This window comes from Cherax quadricarinatus, chromosome 11 (genome assembly GCF_038502225.1).
Source record: "Cherax quadricarinatus isolate ZL_2023a chromosome 11, ASM3850222v1, whole genome shotgun sequence".
NCBI classification, from domain to species: domain Eukaryota; kingdom Metazoa; phylum Arthropoda; class Malacostraca; order Decapoda; family Parastacidae; genus Cherax; species Cherax quadricarinatus.
In genome coordinates this window covers 24168763-24182974 of record NC_091302.1, presented here as the reverse complement: position 1 = coordinate 24182974, position 14212 = coordinate 24168763, and the positions used below count along the sequence as shown (strand labels likewise).

The 14212-nt window shown below is 42.3% G+C and overlaps 1 protein-coding gene across 1 annotated transcript in view; it reads right to left on the bottom strand.

The window, feature by feature from the left end:
- Positions 1–14212, bottom strand: part of LOC128687528 (sodium-coupled monocarboxylate transporter 1-like) — a 230617-nt gene that overhangs the window by 112939 nt on the left and 103466 nt on the right. Inside the window, exon 4 of the mRNA XM_070083859.1 lies at positions 4523–4741. Coding sequence (XP_069939960.1) covers positions 4523–4741 — 219 coding nt within the window. The remainder of the gene's footprint in view (positions 1–4522; positions 4742–14212) is intronic.

Below are 14212 nucleotides of genomic sequence, written 5' to 3'. Positions count from 1 at the left end.
CAAAGTTGGCATCGGTGCAGTCTTGTCACAGGAATCTAATGGTAAGCAACAGCCTATTGCCTATGCTAGCCGTGTCCTTACTAAAGCGGAAGTCAATTATTCAGTGACAGAGCTAGAAGCTTTAGCCATTGTATGGGCCCTGAGTCATTTTCGGGATATCATCTATCATTATCCTATCAAGATTTACACAGATCATTTACCCTTATTGGCCCTTTTTGCGAATAAGAACCTCTCGGGAAAGCATGCTCGGTGGTCGCTCACGTTCAATGACTACAACCCTGAAATTTGCTATGTCCCAGGCAAGCAAAATGTTGTAGCTGATGCCCTGTCCAGGCATATAGCATTCGTGAGTGTCGACAACTCGTTCTCTGTTGAGGATCTCGAGAGAGCCCAACGACAGGACCCTGTGTGGTCTCCAGTCCTTCGTTTCCTGACCAAGGAGGACGTTGACTTACAGGTCAAGTCTCCCGTTCCACTGAAGGATTTAGTGGTCAACCAAGGAGTACTGTGCCGTGTTGTACAGCTGGTGGACCCCGGCAGAACCATATACCAACTGGTGATACCAGAGTCCATGATACCAGCTACTCTTAGGTTGATCCACGACGTCCCAGGTGTAGCGCACCCCGGGAAGGACCGCAGTATCAAACAGGCATGAATGAAATATTTCTGGCCTAAGATGGCAGTGGACATTGCCAAGCATGTACACCAGTGTCTTGTTTGCCTACAGCACAAGGGTACCATTACAGGTCCTAACCCCATTCTAAAGTATCCCATTACAAAGGAGCCCTGGGAGAGAACTTCTGTCGACCTGTTGACGAACTTCTCGACCTCGGAGAAGGGAAATAAGCACCTGCTTGTAATGGTAGATAACTTGACGCGGTACAGTGAATTAGTACCCATTCCTGATAAAACCGCCGAAACGGTCGCTAGTGCTTTCCGTGAGCATGTTGTTCTTCGTCATACTTGCCCACGTGTCCTTCTGTCAGACAATGGGTCTGAGTTTATAAATGGCATAATGCAGGATCTTTGCTCCAGATTCAACATTCACCAAGCGCCAGTAGCTCCACGCCACCCTGCGAGTAATGGTCTTGCTGAACGTACAAATCGCAAAGTCCTGGAGGTGCTCAGAGTAACCGTTAACCCAAGTTGTACTACATGGGATGAGGCTATCCCAGATGTTCGGTGTACATTAAATTCCTCCCTCAACAGCTCGATCGGTGAGACACCTCATTTTACTTTGTATGGCTATGACAAGCGCTTACCATATGAAATTCTGTTTGCTCCACCTAGACCTACTTACGATACTGATAACCCCAGTGTAGTAAAGATGAGGACAATGCAGCTTGTCTTCCAGCGGGTACGAGAGAACCTTAAGAAAGCTACTGATAGGTTCACGTCTGAGCGCAATGCTCGCGCCAAGGAAAGCAAAGTGGAATCAGGTTGCAAAGTTATGTTGCTCAACCCAGTGCAGACCCCAGGTATGCACAAACTTGTCCCAAAATTTGTGGGTCCTTACCGTGTCCTACGACAGCTCCGTGGCAATAAGTTCGAGGTGAGGGAGATTGCTACGGGAACTATCAAGGAAGCCCACCTTGATCACATGAAGTATGTGGACCATGTGCAGGCCGAAGCAGAGCTGGAGTCGCGTGCGTTGCAAGGCCACAATCAGACTAATGCTAGGGACAACCCGTCTATCCCTTCTCCCACTATTACTGGTACGGAAGACGGCCCAGTAAGGCTCCATACTTATGGCCTGCGACCCAGGACAACAGTACATTTCTGTGACATTGACGTACCTACTGACTTGTCTGACTCCTACGCTAGTTATGCTAATTGTTTGCTTGCAGAAATGGGTATAAATGCACACACATTGTATACCTAGTCGATAATGGAGTCAGGGTGGACAACATCATGTAATTATGTAAATACTTTTAGAAGGGTACCCAGAGTGTAATGAATTCCATGGATATAGTATTATTGTAGGTATGTGCACCCAGTGTTTTTATATACAAAAAAAGAGCCTGTATTACGGTCAGGGCAGTGCTGCCCTCTGAGTCACATGTCACACCTTAGGAAATGCTACTGTCAGTCATTGTTTGCAGATGTGAGGGTGCAACAACGTTTGTAGACGAGTGGTCAACTGATGTTCAGCCCTGCGGACAACCTTTATATAGAAGATTTTAGTTCCAGTGCTGACGTCTCCGGACTCTCTCCTCGATGAAACAGCGCGGGCAAACCAGTTTTCTCTTCCCCTGGATGGGAGAGTTTTTTTTTTGCCTGTTGCATTTTTATGTCCATTTTTGATTTACTAGTGAGCGAAAGCTCTGACTAGTTCATATTTCGCGGCATTTTAGGTGCTGCCCTCTGTAGGGCTGTATAGCCCTTGTGGCTTAGCGCTTCTTTTTGATTATAATAATAATAATGCCCTCTGTAGGCTCACCCATGTCAGTGGGAGGCTGAGCCCATCGGCCCTCACTCCTAGGCCGACCGACTTGATAGACACAAGTGCTCCCCCTCCACGGACTGGTTTGCGGTCACTCCCTCACACTGCCCATTGTGTACTCACTCCTACCCAATTAAAGCCAAACTAGTCCACGGCCGTATCATTGCTACCTATGCTACCTTTGTCGGCACTAAACCGCTGTTCAGCAGTAAGAACAGCAATAACAATTGGAAGTTGAAGACTCAGATGAATCAAAGGGATTTTAGAAAGTATTTCTTCAGTCATAGAGTTGTCAGGCCGTGGAATAGCCTAGAAAGTGACGTAGTGGAGGCGGGAACCATACATACTTTTAAGGCGAGGTATGATAAAACTCATGGGGCAGGGAGAGAGAGGACCTAGTAGCAATCAGCGAAGAGGTGGGGCCAGGAACTATGATTCGACCCCTGCAACCACAAATAGGTGAGTACAAATAGGTGAGTACACACCACATCAATCAAATAACTGCTGTAGCATATGGGAGATTGGCAAACCTGAGATTGGCCTTTAGACATCTGAGTAATGAGTCATTCACAACATTGTACACAGTATACGTAAGGTGTACACTGGAGTATGCAGCGCCAGTATGGAACCCTCACTAAGTCAAACACGTCAAGAAATTGGAGAAAGTGCCAAAATTTGCAACGAGATTACTCCCGGAACTGGGGGGGTCTGTCTTATGAAGAGAGGTTAAGGGAACTCAATCTGATGACACTAGAGGATAGGAGGGATAGAGGGTACATGATAACAACGTATAAAATACTGAGAGGCATTGACAAGGTGGACAGGGATCGAATGTTTCAGAGATGGGATACAGAAATAAGGGGACACAATTGGAAGCTGAAAACCCAGATGAGTCATAGGGATATTAGGAAGTATTTCCTTAGAATTAGAGTTGTCAGGAAGTGGAATAATCTGGAGAGCGAAGTAGTGGAAGTTTCATAAATAGCTTTAAGAATAACTATGACAAAGATCATGGAGTAGAGAGTGACTTAGTATCGATCAGTGAAGAGGAGGGGCCAGTAGCTATGAATCAACCCCTGCATCCACATATAGGTTAGTACATATAGGTGAGTACACACAGGAGGTGAAGAAACTGCTAGGGGCAACTATATACCTCGAATGCGGTTGGCCAAGATATCTTGCCTGAGGTGTGTAAGACAGCAATTGTAGTCCTGAAAAGAGTCAGACAGGCAGCCCTAAATTACAAACCAGTGTCGCTGACATATATATTATGTAAAGTTATGGATAAAATTATCAGGAGAAGAGTGGTGGAGCACCTAGAAAGGAAGTGGCTCACACATGACAAAACTCGCTCAAGGAAAAGGGTCTTGGAGTGAGCATCATACCGAGCACATCTCCTGAGGTGCACATCAACCAAATGATTTCTGAAGCTTTTGGGCACCTTGCAAACCTGAGAATAGCATTTCAATGTCTAAATAAGGAGTCATTCACGACACTTTAAACCATGTACATCACCCCATATTGGATTATGTAGCAACAGTATACAGCCCACACCTGTCAAACACGTCAAGAAATTAGAGAAAGTGCAAAGGATTGCAATAAGACTAGTAACGGAGCTAAGGTGTACGTCCTACGAGCAGAAGTTAAAGGAATTCATCCTGATAACACTGGAGGACAGGAGGTGTAGGGAACGACATGATAACGACATATATAAAACTGAGAGAAATTGACAAGGTGGATTGGAACAAAATGTTTCAGAGATAGGACACAACAACAAGGCGTCACAGCTGGAAGCTGGAAACTCAGATGAGTCACAGAGATGTTATCAAGTACTTCTTCAGTCATAGAGTTATCAGGAAGTGGAGAATGATGTAATGGAGGCAGGATCCATACATAGCTTTAAGAATAGGTACGATAAAGCACATGGAGCAGGGAGACAGTGGTCCTAGTAGCAATCAGTGAATAGGCGGAGCCAGGTGCTATGACTCGACCCCTGCAACCACAAAAAGGTAAGAACAAATATATAAGAACACCACATAATGAGAGCATACCTAAGAACACCACATAATGAGAGCATACCTAAGTACACCACCATAGACAGCAGCCATGAAGAGTCCACACAGCCCAGTGAGGTGATTCATCTTGTCCATCACTAACAACGGCAGGATCTGGTCTGGTAAGGTGATTCTTCCAGAGGTAAGCGGGTCACACTCCATGTAGGTGGCATATGCTACTAAACCAGCAGAGTAAAACAGCAGAAAGAAACAGATGAACCCCACACAATTGGCGACGCACAACCTGGGTACAGGGAATGATTTTAGTTTAGGTGAGTATATTGAACTTTGTATTTGAATTAATTTAATTAGTAGTTAGTAACTCCTTGTGTTGAGAAAGTCCTTTGTATGAACAGAAGATTTAATATAGTTTGAACATCTCTCAGAGAGAAGTGCTAGTGCGATATATGGTGAGATTTGTTGATTTTGTTGGTATATGCGAAGTAGTTAAAGATCTGAGATGGCAGCATGAAGCATATCCTGACTGAGTAGAATTATCAAAAAGTAAAAACAAGGCTCAAAAATGAAAATATGTTGGGTCATATTGAAGAAGTGTTTAAGGAACGATGTGCTGACATAGCGTATTATGTGCTGAAAATAAATATATATATCTGAGAACTTTGCCAATCAGTTATTTAATCATCAATATAATGTGTGCACTTTACATATACTGTACAACAAATTGATATGGAATTAGTTTGGAGACAACTTTTCACAAACATTAGCAGTTTTGAAGTTTATGTACAAGTAAATAATTTGACTAATATTCAGAGTTATGTGTGAATCAGTACTTTTGAGAAAATGAAATCTCACTGAATCTTGAAATGTCTCCTAAATCAGAGTTTTGGAGATTCTGTAAAAAATTATCACAATATAATGTATCCTTCTTTAAGGAGAATCGAACTGATGTTTGTATCTTAGGCAGAAAGATAAATGTGTATCCAGGTGGAGTGTCATGAAGAATGTTCAGCAAACAGACTGAAAGAAAGTCTTCAGATGAAGCTGTTACCAGACGAGTTGAAAATGTTCTTGTAAACTTACAGATCTTTTATAAAGATTTATTTTGAAAATTTAAAGGATATTTACTGAATTAAGTTTTTATTTTATTCCTTTTTTGAATGTTTTTAAGTATTCCTTGTGTAGAATGGAGATTCTTGGGAAGAATATAGTTAATTGTGAAATATAAATATGTAAAACAAAGAAATCTGACTGGAGGAGGTTGATGAGGTCTGTGGAAATAAATTACAATGCAATTTTTACTGTTTTTCTCTGAGTAATTTCTACCATTGTTTTTCTTACCATCTTTGACTCGAGATTACTTTTGTGTAATGAAGACACTAAGTGTATGAACAGAAGAAATTCCTTTTTTAATAAAATTATTACCAATTTTTAGTTTTTTCTTAACAATGAGAATGATGATAAAATCATTCATTTCAACCTCTACATCTGATTTTCAATTTGATTACCATTGTATTCCATATAAATTCTTTAAAATACTTACCACTGTTTTATTTAGGAATGCTGACCAGGTCTTTTAAGCTACATAATTTATGTAAAGTAAAAAGACACAAGTGCAACTAATGTGACATTTTATTGTGGCAACGTTTCGCTCCTCAGGAGTTTTGTTAAGCCTTCACAAACAATACATTGACACAGAGGGTATATATAGGCATAGAATGAGATGTAATTGTGGAGAAATTTTCTCCAGGAGGGGAGCATCAGCCCCCTTCAGCCCCTTTCAGCCCTGAGGGGCCCAGCCCTCTCAGAAGGAGCAAGCATCTTGTTTACTGCTACATCAAGTAATTACCAGCAGATGTTTAACCAGCATGTACCAGTTACATGGTCATGCAGCTCTTTGCAAGAGACCACTGTTGCAAGTGTGTAGTTTAAATAAGATACATTCAATATCTTACCTTAGCAGGACAATTAAAGAAATCCTGCTCCCACTTTATTACCATGTCAAAGATGTACATTGTTGTCTATGCTTAAAACAGAAAGAATCAAGCATTCTGTTTTGCTTCCTGGTGGGAGTTTGGAAAGGAAGGGAAATGTACTAGGGCAGCTTTTCCTTTATGGGCTAGGGGCAGTGGCGTTCTAGGAGGCTGTCTTGTCTTCACATTGTTTTTGACCCTACTAGGGCTCATATTGACGCCGGGACACTGTAAAAATAGTGTTTTTACAATATTAATCATTATAAATGAGTTCCTCCAGGTTTAATCACAAAGAATGGGCAGCCAATAGAAAACGGGAGGCACTCACCTAGAGTCCCCTAGAGGCTGATTCACCCAAGCACCTACTCATCACCCAACAGAAAATGTGGGGTGGCACCCGCCATCCAGTGACTCTCAAGCTCAAGAAACGTTGATGACAGCTCAAGCCAGATGATGTTCAGTTTGTCTGAGTGTATATACACTTAGTGTTTATAATGTTTATAGACAGAAATTATGAGATGAGATTGTGTTTATGTTTGTCTCTTATAGATATAACTGTTATATTAAAGGAAGTTATATAAAGTGTAAGCTTTCATATATTAACAGTGACATTTTGTGAAGGCTTACTCAGCACTGTAACAACTTCAGACAGTATTACCAAGGCTGGCTCCTCCTCAGGAAAATTAATGAATAGAAAAAGAACAAAAACTGACAAACATAAACAATTTATTATTTAGAAAATATAAAATATAAAACACTTAAATATGAAATATTAATCCTACATTAAAGAAAATGAAAAATGAAAAATATAAATGATAACCGAATTCAAAGCTAATATAAATGTATATAAAACATAGGTGTCTGGTGTTGGTGACACTGCGTGTTGTTGAAATCGTAGCCGTTGCTGATGATAGGGGAAAGGTCGCAGGTGTTGATGACAACCCACCGGCTCGTTCTTCACAGATTTTCTAGCCGTCCATAATCCTTCCAGATGACAGGAAAGCAGGTTTTCTCCACTGCAATGATGAGGGGTTAGATCCTGCTACTTGCATACACAAACAGGTAAGTGGATCAAAATTTGGGACATCTCTGAACGTTAGTCCGTCTCCTTCACTTCTACTCGTTGATTGGCAGGTGACCCTCTCTGTCATCCAAGCTGGAAGGATAGACAGGTTACCCACTGCTTAAGAAATCACTCTCCATGATAAGTACAATACCTAAAAAACGTGGTGATCATTACAACAGTCAACCTAGAGCAAGATTGATAGGACTAAGTTTATTATTGGTCAAAAGTGAAGCTTTCAACCAATAAATCCACTAGAATACAAGGCAGGTATGTACTTACAGTACTGCTGGGTGCTGTGAGTCTAGTGATTACTGTTTGGACCGGAGCCCCACACATCACCTTTCGGGGGGGGGGGGAAGGAGGGGAAGGGATAGCGGGAGCTAGACTGACCCTACCTTAACAAGTAGCCAGCAATCAAACTATCACTTTCGAGGAGGGGGAAAAAGGGGGGGAGATAGCAGGAGCTGGACTTACCCTACCTTAACAAGTAGCCGGCAATGAAACTATTGTTACTATATCACTACTCCTATCTATTGAACTTTTCCCTCACACTCCCCCATACCAAGACTTATAGTCAAGGAGTATAAGAAGAATAGGCGAGGAAAAAGTTCAAACATGTGGAAGTCGCATAAGGCAACAAATCTTCTACTGACTGTCACGACTTAACCAGTCAGAGAAATAACTGGAAGAGCCATTGATATACACAATATGGAACTTAAAAGCCTGGAGTGCCAATGTCCACCTCAAGATGCGATTGTTGGTTCCCTTAAAAGTTTCTATCTATATCAAAGGTTTGTGGTCCGTTTCTAAAATGAATTCTTTTCCCAGCAAATAAAATTTAAGTTTGGAGATACCCCACACAAGGGCTAAACATTCCTTTTCTATTGTGGAGTATCTCGTTTTTGTGGGAAGGAATTTCCGGCTTAGGAAGCATACAGGGAAGGGAGTACCATCATGGTATTGTAGTAACACTGCACCTAAGCCAGTATTGGAGGCATCAGTTCTCAAACAAAATGTTTTATTAATATCTGGAATCTTAAGTATAGGGTCTTTCGAAAAGATACTTTTAATCTCATTAAACTTTTCCCGAGCTACGTCGGAAAGTTCAAGAGGTTCCTTCGCAGACTTTTTAAGGAAGTCGGATAAGATGCCTGTAAGATCAGTAAGGTTCGGGATAAACTGTGCATAAAAAATTACAGAACCAAGAAAGCTACGCATGAGCTTCTTGGTTTTGGGGAATTTAAATTCTGATAAAGCTTTGATCTTACTGGGGAGAGGCTGCAGAAAGTTATTAGAAAGTATCAGTCCAAGATATCTAATCTTGTTATACCCAAGAAAGCATTTCTTCGGCTTGTCAGTGAGGCCATGTGAGCATAACCTACACAAAACTGATGTTAATGTTTGGATATGTTCGCCCCACGTGGATGTCATTACATAAATGTTATCAAAATAAACTGAAACATTTGGCATATTACCCAAGACCTTTCTCATCAGTCTCACATAGGTAGCACAGGCAGTTACCAAACCGAAGGGCATAGTTCTATATTGCATCAGTCCTTGGTGTGTAGGAAAAGCGGTGTACTGCTTAGAAGAAGGATCTAACATTACTTGATGATATGCCTGTGCAATATCAATCTCTGAAAAGAAGGAAGAGTCATAAAATTTGTGTAGATCGCTATCTATTAAGGGCATAGGCTCAGCATCCCACCGAGTTATAGCATTAAGGCCTCTGAAGTCAACAGCAAGTCTATATGAAATATCCTCCTTCTTAATAAAGTACTGAGGGTGTCGAACCAGGTAAGAACCAGGAATAATGAACATTAAAATGGTATAAAATACCGACAGGTTGTTAGGTAAGACACATATGCAACAGTTAGGTATCTTTATTTTGAAACGTTTCGCCTACACAGTAGGCTTCTTCAGTCGAGTACAGAAAAGTTGATAGAAGCAGAAGAGACTTGAAGACGACGTAATCAGTCCATCACCCTTAAAGTTTTGAGGTGGTCAGTCCCTCAGTCTGGAGAAGAGCATTGTTCCGAAGTCTGAAACAATATGAATAACAATATTGTTTCAGACTTCGGAACAATGCTCTTCTCCAGACTGAGGGACTGACCACCTCAAAACTTTAAGGGTGATGGACTGATTACATCGTCTTCAAGTATCTTCTGCTTCTATCAACTTTTCTGTACTCGATGAAGATTGAGACACTTATGCAGCATATGGGAATCTTTATCAGGTCTCCCCTCATTCTTCGTCTAACAAGTGAATGTAACTTAAGAGTCTTCAATCTTTCTTCATAAGGAAGATTTCTAATGCTATGTATTAATTTAGTCATCCTACGCTGAATGTTTTCTAACGAATTTATGTCCATTCTGTAATATGGAGACCAGAACTGAGCTGCATAATCTAGGTGAGGCCTTACTAATGATGTATAAAGCTGCAGTATGACCTCTGGACTTCTGTTGCTTACACTTCTTGATATAAATCCCAGTAAACTATTTGCCTTATTACGTACGCTTAGGCATTGCTGTCTTGGTTTAAGGTTGCTGCTTACCATAACCCCCAAGTCCTTTTCGCAATCTGTATGGTTAAGTTCTACATTATTTAACTTATAAGTGCTAGGGTTATGGACACTCCCGAGCTTCAGAACCTTGCATTTATCTACATTGAACTGCATCTGCCACTTTTCTGACCAAGAGTAGAGTTTGTCTAAATCCTCCTGAAGTTCCCTAACATCTACGTTTGAATCAATTATCCTACCTATCTTCGTGTCATCGGCGAATTTGCTCATATCACTAGTAATTCCTTCATCAAGATCATTGATATACATTATAAACAACAACGGGCCCAAGACTGATCCCTGTGGAACGCCACTTGTTACTAATCCCCACTCGGATTTAACCCCATTTATGGACACTCTTTGCTTCCTGTCTGTGAGCCATGATTCGATCCACGAGAGCACCCTTCCCCCAATGCCATGAGCTGCTACTTTCTTCAACAGTCTTTGGTGCGGAACTCTATATCAAATGCCTTACTAAAATCTAAGTAAATAATATCAAATTCTTTATCGTGGTCAACAGCCTCAAAAGCTTTACTGAAGAAAGTTAATAAATTAGTTAGACAAGACCGGCCTCTTGTGAATCCATGCTGAGTATCATTAATCAAGCTATGCTTATCGAGATGGCTTCTTATAATCTCAGCTATAATTGACTCTAGTAATTTGCCTACAATTGAGGTCAGGCTTATTGGGCGGTAATTTGACAGTAACGACTTGTCCCCTGTTTTAAAAATAGGAATTACATTGTGAGAGTAAGACACATGTGCAACATCTGGGTATCTTTATTGTAGACGTTTCGCCATCCAGTGGCTTTATCAATACAAATTCTAGGACATAACTTGAAGACAGTAGAACTATGTACAGAAGATGAGGTAATCAGTCCCTCAACCTAGGAGTAGGTGCGAACAGCACCTATGGTGCTGTTCGCACCTACAATAAAGATACCCAGATGTTGCACATGTGTCTTACTCTCATCTTGTCGGTATTATATACCATTCGTACACAAGGAATTACATTAGCCATCTTCCACATATCAGACACTGCACCTGTTTGAAGAGATAAACTAAAAATATTAGTTAATGGTTCACAGACTTCCATTTTGCATTCCTTTAGAACCCTTGAAAAAACCTCATCAGGACCCGGTGACTTATTTTGCTTCAGTCGGTCTATCTGCTTCACAACCATTTCACTAGTGACTGTGATGTTACGTAATTTATCTTCTTCTGATCCACTATAAAAATTAATTACCGGAATATTATTAGTGTCTTCCTGTGTAAAAACCGAGAGAAAATAATTATTTAAAATCGAGCACATTTCATTCTCTTTGTCAGTAAGATGCCCATAGTTATTTTTAAGGGGACCTATCTTATAAGAACATAAGAACATAAGAATGTAGGAACACTGCAGAAGGCCTACTGGCCCATACGAGGCAGGTCCTTATCAAAACGACATCTACCTAAAGCTACTCAAGAAACAACTTCCGCACCCCCCAACACCAATCAAACCCAGCCCCTCCCGCTCATATATTTGTCCAGTCTCTTCTTAAAGCTACCCAAGGTCCTAGCCTCTATCACCCCACTGGGAAGACTGTTCCACGCATCTACAACTCTGTTAGAAAACCAGTACTTACCTATGTCCTTTCTAAATCTAAATTTATCCAACTTAAATCCATTATTACTGGTTCTTACCTGGTTCGACACCCTCAGTACTTTATTAATGTCTCCCTTGTTTATGCCCGTCATCCACTTATACACTTTAATGATATCTCCCCTCATTCTATGCCTCTCCAGAGAGTGGAGATTTAAGGCTTTAAGTCTATCTTCATACGGGAGGTTCCTTACACAGTAAATCGCCACAGAAGACAACACCCAATACCGAAGAATCCTGGAATCATCACTTATTTCTATATCCGACAACTTCAACCAGAATAGTGGCTTCTATAACATAGCTGAACCACTTGCCAAGAAACTTCTTCATCGCTATCCCACATAAGAACACTGTAGAAGGTCTGCTCACAAACTTGTCCAGTCTCCTTTCCAAGCTACCCAAGTTTTTAGACTCTACAACCCAACTCGGTACATCATCAGATGCAGCATTCTTCACCTGACCTCAGCCGGACTATAAATACTCGCGTTCCTTCCACGTGTTCCTCGTGTTCCACGAGAACACTTCGACAGTGAGAAGCGATCAAGCGACTTAGCTCGAGTGGTGACGTGTGCTTACCTAACACATCGACGATCTCGCCTCTCTCGAAATTACCCCGTGTTGAGTAGTGCTTGCTGGACCTTCGTCTTCCTCTCCACCATCAGGATTGGTGCGTCGGTGGTTGCCGACCGAAGGGCAGGAAGCCTCTTGCTGCCTGAATTCTCTTCGCCTGTTGACTGCACGCCATACAGCCAGTCTCGCCACCACTCAGGATATACAGTGCTCCATCAAGCTACAGTTCACCTCCTCAGTGTCCTGCGCCAGGCAAGTACGTGTGTCTACTTACACGTACTTGCCTAGCTGAGTACTCTCACTTTTTGGCCGATTGTCACCTCTAATTACATCTTTTCGTAATTAGACGATGCCTTCGTTGCCTTCCACCTCCCACCCCCCTTCCACTCTCCCCCAACCTCCCACACCTGCCTCTGCTTCTACTAAATCCAATTCCTTCTCGCTAAACCTCAAATTTTCTAATCCTGATGCCACTATCTGTCCGGAAAATTTATTATATCAGATCACTGGTGCACCTCAACTTAAAGTCTTCAAAACCAACTCAGGCTTCAAACTCCTTCTTGACAAACATTCCTACGAAGCGTACACCTCAAGCGATACCAGACAAAAACTTCTCAACGCAGGCTTCACCATTATTTGGACTCCTGAGCACCGTGCCAAAAGCACAGTCATTGCTAAACACGTAGACTACTCTCTCCTGACAGCCTATGACACAGACAAAGAAGACTTAATAAAAGATATCAGTACTAAGAACAAAGTCTCTGTTGACGATATTTACAGACCAGAAAACTCTACCATTCTCAAAATACGCTGTTCTACTCCTGCTGACGCCTCTACACTCTTCAGTCAAGGAATCTTTGCCAAGACCATCCGCATTCCTCCAAACGCTCTCTTCACTCCGAACTTCCACCCAATCACACAATGTCTTAAATGCTACAAATTCGGCCACGACAAAAACACATGCACATCTACACAAGTCTGCTCCAGATGTTCAGCAACTGGCCACTTCTGGAATACTTGCAACCTCCCCCTTAAATGTTCTAACTGCGGCGGGTCACACACTGCAGTTGCAAATTCCTGCCCTTCTAGAAAGCACATTCTCTCCTCCCTCAGAGCAAACCAACCTCCCTCCCTACCCAACCCCTTCCCTGCTCCTCCCTCCCCTTCCTTACCTCCCTCCCCTTCCACACCTCCCTCCCCTACCCCCAATGCCTGGGCCTCCCCACGCACTTGGTCTACCTCTTCTACTCTACACACATCAAACACCAACACACAGACTACAAGCACTTCTCCTTCTACACCCACACTAGACTACAAAACTAACTGTCAACTTGCCACTGCTGCCCACTCTGCGATGGTAATCTCACAAGCTTACCAATCAGACTACTCACATGTCCTTAACCTAATCTTGTCTGCTAACAATCTTCCCTCTTTAATTATCCCTCCTTCCTGCTTCTCTTCCAAGCCTCCTACAACCTCTCCCTCCTTCCTCTCTCCCACCCCCCCACTTCCTACTCCCACCAGCTCTCCTCCTCCACTACCTCTCTTCACTACTTCTACACCTCCCACCAACACCCCTACTGCTACTGCTACGACCACCCCTCCCCCCACTTCCTTACCCACTTCATCCCCTTCCAAAGCTTCCACTTCCTCACAGCTTACCAAAACTTCCACTTCCTCTGCATCCACCTTCGCCCACTCCACCACAACCAAAACCTCATCCAGGTCCAACTCCACCTCCTCCAGACAAAATCCACTCAAACCTAAACCTACCCCAACTTCTAACGGACAGACCAAAGAACATAAAAACAGATCCATCTCTTCCTCCCCCTCCAGGAAACGGGTCCGTAGCACCTACAAACACACATCCACTGATGGCACCACTATCACGGGCTTTAATCCAAACTCCTCCCCCGACATTAACTTTGCTAAGACGAAACCATT